This window comes from Aricia agestis, chromosome 21 (genome assembly GCF_905147365.1).
Source record: "Aricia agestis chromosome 21, ilAriAges1.1, whole genome shotgun sequence".
NCBI classification, from domain to species: Eukaryota; Metazoa; Arthropoda; class Insecta; order Lepidoptera; family Lycaenidae; genus Aricia; species Aricia agestis.
In genome coordinates this window covers 5,929,515-5,936,226 of record NC_056426.1, presented here as the reverse complement: position 1 = coordinate 5,936,226, position 6,712 = coordinate 5,929,515, and the positions used below count along the sequence as shown (strand labels likewise).

The following is a 6,712-nucleotide window of genomic DNA, read 5'->3' as shown; positions in this document are numbered from 1 at the left end:
TTTATTTTCAACAAACCGTATAAATTACAACTTAAAACTAAATCACAAATGTGTAAGCTTTATGAATCATAGCATAGAAAGTCTGTTAAAATTGAAAACATGAAAGAAATTCTTACAAAATGTGAGGAAAGAAAGAAAATTCGAATTTTAAAAATTTCTCAGCTTTGTTTAACATGTGCACTATTCAATTCGATATGCAATGGAATGTCAAAAATTAACATACCTAATATGACTACAATACATGGTGTAACAAAAATAAGTGATAATACTTTAGGGTGTCTACGTGTTCCTTATAGAGAGTTCACTGTGAGAGTAGGAACGCTGAAAGAAGAAAATTTTTTTTCACTTTTGTATGGGCAAGGGCCCGAGCGTCACGAGTTTCCCCATACAAAAATGAAAAAAAAAATTGGTCTTTCAGCGCTGCTACTTTCACAGTGCACTCTCTACAAGGAACACGTACACAACCTAAAGTATTATCACTTATTTTTGTTACACCCTGTATATTTTATACACTGCCACATGCCTAAAATTCTCCTAATTAACGACATTAGAATTTATTTTGTCAATGTTTAAAACAATATTTAAATACATACCTAAACATTTGTGTATATTTCTAAGGTTGGGTTGCACCAACTAACTTTAACTATAACTATAACTACAGTCAGTGCAAAATGTCAAATCTCTGGTTAAAGTTAAATATGGCGTCCTAGGACGCCATATAACCTCCGCTCATACGTATATCTAAATTTTTCGTGAAAATTTACAATGTTTTACAGTGTTATATTTTTCCTGTTGATTTCAATGGATAATTCAATTTTTTATACCCTCAATACTCTCACCCTTAAAATTTAAACCAACATTATCTGATGCAGCGTTCTAGAAGCGCCATCTAGTGCTCAGTATATGAAACTTCAAAATTCGAAACTAAAGCTGTATCGTTTTCTCGGTAAAAGTACTGTAGTTTTATGTATTGCAGTTATATAAATATTATTTGTTTCTTTATGAATGAAGGATTGAAATTTAAAATAATTAAGCTTCTTGAAAACAATTTTTTCAAGTTAAATAATTACTTTCTGTAATGTCTCGTCTTTTGAGCACTAGATAGCGCTTTTAGGACTTTCTCCGGTTCAAGTTAAAGCTAAAGGACGCCATATTTAACTATAACCATAACTTTAACTTTAACCACGCCTCTGGTGCAACCCAACCTAAGGAAACTACAAAAACAGGTGCTAAGTTAATTTCTTCGTCGTTCTTCGCGAGCGTCACACGGAACATATTTTATACCTCTTTATTATGTTTTAATAACATATTTTCGAAAAAAAAATTTATGAATTTTCGGGTAGTTGAAAAACTACAAGTTGACAAACGCCCTCAGTCCGTCCGCCCGTGACTACGGCCGCTGGAAAGCAGCAGCCGAGCCATCGGGAATAAGAAAAGTGCTCCACGAGTCACAACACAGTCCATAAGGGATTAAAACTTATGACTTTTACATTTGAATAATTTCAATAATAATAATTGTTAGAAACATTATTTCATATTAAAAAATTTGGAATAACTAAATGCCATGCATAATGTTTACATCCATAATTTATTGCTAAAAGAATTTCTATATCTATAATCTATACCACAACTAGCTGTTGCCTATGATCAAGTTTTATGTTATTACAATCGCGATTTAGAAAATGAAATACTTAAATCTGTTGATTAAGAATATTTCATATATTAACAACAGCTGTTAGAATATAATATAGTTGCCTAACCTTAAGGTGGCCATGCACGGGACAGTTATCGTAACGATCGGTAATTGAAAGACACTTAAAAAATAGAAACATCGTTGAAAGAATGACTCTGGTAGCTTAAAAATTCACCAAGATATGACAATTCAAATATCTCATAAAAAAGACATGCCCGAAACGCTTCATACAAAGTGCTACGAAAGTATGACGTCAGTCTCTCGTAGTTTGTACGCATCGGGAGACAACTTTGTTTGACAGGTACTTCGATCACTAGTATATTAGTGATTGAAGGACAGGTATATTAAATATTGCGTTTATGAAAGTGGTTTTATAACAAAAGTTGCTTTTAATTGCATAAGTTATCGAATTGTATACAAATATTAAGAAATTTAATTAAAATAAAATTTGACTTGAATATCTAACTTTGAAGGTGCATAACAAAAAAAAATACAAATGTTATCAAGCTGAAATTTTGGGAACACTTATTTTTTACCGTGATTTCTTTATTTTATTAACAAAATTCGCTAATCTTTGACCTTGTTATCATCCCTATTGTCCCGTGTATAGGCACCTTTAAACTTTAAAGCTTTCCTTGATTAATGGACTATCCAACACAAAAATATTTTTTCAGTTTGAACTAGCCTATAGATTAGCCCGTTCAAACAAACTTCTGCTTTATAACATTAGTATAGAAGTGCCCAAAGCATAACTATGTTTAACATTTGACTTAGCAGTGCCAAACCTAATACCAGGTTCCGAGTATGGTTAAATGGTCTTCTATTTACCAACAGACTTAAAAATGACATTCAACAATCCTTGGAAAAACCCCAAGTTGTCAATGTTATCTTATCTTAAAGCCTATCAAAAACATTCAAACTCAGTATACACCCAAATATCTAAACAATACCAACTATATAAGATAATATATTTACATCAATGATGTTTAGAGTAAAAGTAGCCTTACCCATGTACCAACTACATCAGTCATCACTCTCCAGTCTGGGTCAAAGTTTACTATATTTTAAATGTCCTGATGCATGTATGCAATCTCATTATGGTTTGAACTCCTAGACTAGCAAAGAGAATCCATACAAAGTGTGGCATTTAATATAATGTTGGTTGACTCACTCATGGTTTGGATAGAACATAGTTTTTCAATATTAGCGTAGGAGAAATCATTGTGACAAACAATAAGCAATAACCCAGACAGAAGTGGTATCAACTTGCATTAAGTTATGACGAGCTGTTGATTATTAATAAATTATCAGGACTAATGTTAGAAATAGACGAGGAAATAAATTGAAATGTTTATAACTTACAAGTTGAGACTGGAACTTAACAAAAATAAGAACAAAAATATTTCAAATAGTCATTGAAAATCTAAAACTAAATAACATTAATGAAAATGGCAAATTCAAGAAAAAACAGTTGTAGAAATAATGATAGAAGTATAGACAGCCAAAACAAAGATTAGGTTGCAATATTTTACTAAATAAGATAAAAGATAAGAAAATAAGATATAATATGTAGGCACTATCTAAGATAAAGGTTAAACTTCTTTTTCACTTATACAAATAATACTATGGTAACTCATGAAAATACATACTTTACAACACCTTCCTATGGTTACTACACTTTAGGTATAAAAAGAAGGCACAAAATCATTTGAACTTTACATTGGAAGTTTTATATGTGTATAAATTGAGTGTATATAAGTGCATTTATGCCTTATATTGAGCTTACAGTATATTATGGTAATTATTGAAGATGTGAGTGGAAGAATCGAACAAGTAACATTTTGTAACATACGGACAATAGCTCATTTTTTCCCTTATTATTCTCATAAAACTTGTAACTTACCTTCTTCATAACCTAGCTAATATATCTGGCTACACACATAATCCACAATTTATCTATTTCAAATAATTTTTCCAGCCCTAAGCCTTTATTTAAGCAAAAAAACGTGACGTTTTTTCATGTTACTTACCTTATTTTTCTACTCACGTCTTGAATTATTATTACTGTCATTCATAAATATTATAATAATTTACTGTAATTTTCTGGCATTAATGTGATAGTGCCAAAAAATTTCATTACAATTACTGTGAATTTTTTGTAGTGCTGCTTCAAAGTCTATTAACCCGTTGATCGTGGAAAAAAGAGACACAATAGAATTCCTATTGTGTCTCGGTCACCGGTGACCGTATGGGGCTTGATGAATTAAAGTACTGTACAGAAACTATAAAACCATGGCTATAGTAGAACAGGACCCAAGTAGGGTGTTTGGTCACAGACAAAACAGTCCGGTACACTCATCTCTTGTAGTTCAACTAAATTGGTACTAATTTCATTGGCTACGTAGTAGTAACGACACTTCCTCGGGCCTCGGGTATCGTACGGTGGAGCTAGGATGTCGAAAAATGCGGCGGGCATATCAAGCGCCTCTATTTCATGAAAATTTGATACAGTTGGTGTTAATAGGCAAGTACCAGAGTTAGCTTTACATACGTTTTGTTGCGTGATTTCGGCGAATAGTCTTCGTCGTTTGTGTATGCCGTTAGCTATGCGCGCCGCTTCGAACTTGGCTCGAGTAGCGAAATCTATGGTGTTCTGAGCGATTGTTAGGGGATACTCCGTGAAGCTCCGTATTCGCACCGCACCGGCTATCACTTTTAAAAGTCCGTGCATTTCTGGATGATCATGCAGAGGCATTTTGAAGCCCGGTTTGAGCACAAAAATACTCATGTTTACGGTGTCGTTTTGGAACACTTCTACGTATGTGCAGGGCGGCTGCTTCGGCTTGTTCCACCTCTCCGGGTTGCACAATTCCTGGTCGAAGCCTAGATCCTCTGCTTTTAATGCATCCATCATAGTTTTTAACTTACTCAAATTGATTTGAATATCGTTTTTGTGGTTGTCATCGAAAGTGTGCAGCGCATGTCGATATATTGACACCATTGGAGGTATTTTAACGATTTCCATGTGGGATTTTCTTTCATCTTCCTTATCCATGTGAAAGTTACGAAGAATTTTGCACGAATCTATTTTCTTACCGAAAGAAATTGAATATAATCGACACGATAACAATGCAAAACTGTCTCTAAACGTCATTTTTGTTTCCATTGTCAAGTGTTTGACAGAGAATGACTGACAATTGACATCTTATCAAATAGCTTTGTTGCCATGAATAATTTAATAAAATACCTTAAAAATAGATATAAAGTAAGATAAATAATTTATAAGATACATTTAAAAAATAACAAAACAAAATGTCACTAGAGCTAAGGAAATAATATTTTTTATATTATTTTAAAAATTCCCTCTAGTTGTGCGCCATCTAGCGTTGAATAGCTGATTTAAATTTTAATATGAGTTTCATAGTTCCAGAACCATCTCAATAGATGTCGCTAAGGGAATTAAGATTCCCTGGACATGTAGCGTCATCTAAGTAGTAAAATTTATTGTGCTTTAGTACATACTCAATTTCAATAGATGGCAATTACAGTCACGAGCTGTATTTTTACTTGTTCGGTGTTCTAGTGATTCATTCAGAATCATGATTTTTTGCAAATCAGATTTTTTATATATTTAAGCTAGGTGTTTATAAAGAATAAAAATTTTATAAGTTTTAGTTGTAAAAATATTGTAAGTAAGTATTGCAATTTGCAAGCAAATGGCAAAAATTAGTTTTCTTAATAATAATTCTTAATTACTTACTAGATAATATTACTTATACTAATATTTTACTTATTATTATTATTACGTCCCTACTCGGTACGCCCATGGGTACTTTATTTATTATTGCCCTGAAATGCGATTTATAACTATGCCGAAATGCACTTTGGGACCTTCTTAAAATCAATTTTAAACTGTAAAGTGTACCTAATTTAAGTACCTACCGTGTATTATAATTTATAATATATAAGTTAAAATACTGTAACTTCGAGTAGTTCACGTTATATTCAAAAATTGCCACACGTATCTTGTTGTTTTCAATTAAAAATAGACATGTTTAAGAGAGCAGTTACTTTAGCATTCGTAAAACAATACGATATATTCTTTAATTCCACACCGTTAAACGGCTGCGGAATAAAATAAAACCGACAATAAAATTAAGCTTACGTCGATGTAAAATTACAATAGATTGTAACCAGTAACGCCTAGTAAAATGGTCATTCTGTATTTGAATTTTAATAGTTGGTAGTGACTAGTGAATAATAGTTGGTACCCGCAACCCCATTGCGTCAAAATTTGTTTATCGCGCGGGAACCGTACATTTCCCCGGGACTCAAAGTATCTCCATAACAAATAGTAAAATCGGTTCAGTGGTTTGGGCCTGAAAAGGTAACAGGTAGATAGACAGACACACTTTCGCATTTATAATATAATTAGTTTCGATATTCTCTGCTAGGGTCCATTAAAATATAATAATTAATATAAACTAAATAGGAAGAAAACATAAAAAGCGCGTAGTTATCCTCTTCAGTAGTTTTCGTCACTTTAAACCCCTTAAACCCTTTTTTTTTTCGAGACGGGAAATGCGCTTAAGCATCCCCGGCGGCACTGGGCAAGGACCACCGGGGTATGTACGACTCGCTACGGCCGAGAAGATGGTAAGTTGGCCGCAGGCCGCAGCTCTACCCACTAAAACCCGTCCGTGCCTCCTCCGCTTTGTGCTGGTCCGCTGGACCCGTCTGAGATGAAAACTGCAGCGGCCCAGTCAGCGGCGTCTGCTTCCAAAGCCCCTAAAATCCTGGCGATGGCGATGAAACTCTGCTTTACAAGAGCAGCTTTACTGGTTTTATAAACGATAGACAAATTTTAAATAAAAGAAGGAAGGAGCTAAAAAACAATAAAACTTTTCAACGAGAGATTTAAAAATCTTCGGACGACAAACTACACCACTTCAGAACATTTCAAGAGAATACTGCAATATAATAGAATAGAAAATTCTTTATTTATACAACATAAAACTA

At 33.3% G+C, this 6,712-nt stretch overlaps 1 protein-coding gene across 1 annotated transcript; it reads right to left on the bottom strand.

Annotated features, from left to right (window-relative positions):
* Nucleotides 1–3,940: 3,940 nt before the first annotated feature.
* LOC121737721 (2-aminoethanethiol dioxygenase) lies at nt 3,941–4,850 on the bottom strand. Its single transcript, XM_042129407.1, has one exon. It carries the CDS (start codon nt 4,845–4,847, stop codon nt 3,990–3,992), a length of 858 nt encoding a protein of 285 aa, XP_041985341.1. The 5' UTR covers nt 4,848–4,850; the 3' UTR covers nt 3,941–3,989.
* Nucleotides 4,851–6,712: the final 1,862 nt, after the last annotated feature.

What these genes read in the sequence shown, in the direction of transcription:
- LOC121737721 (XM_042129407.1), bottom strand. Translation starts at nt 4,847, where the DNA reads ATGACGTTTAGAGACAGTTTTGCATTGTTATCGTGTCGATTATATTCA.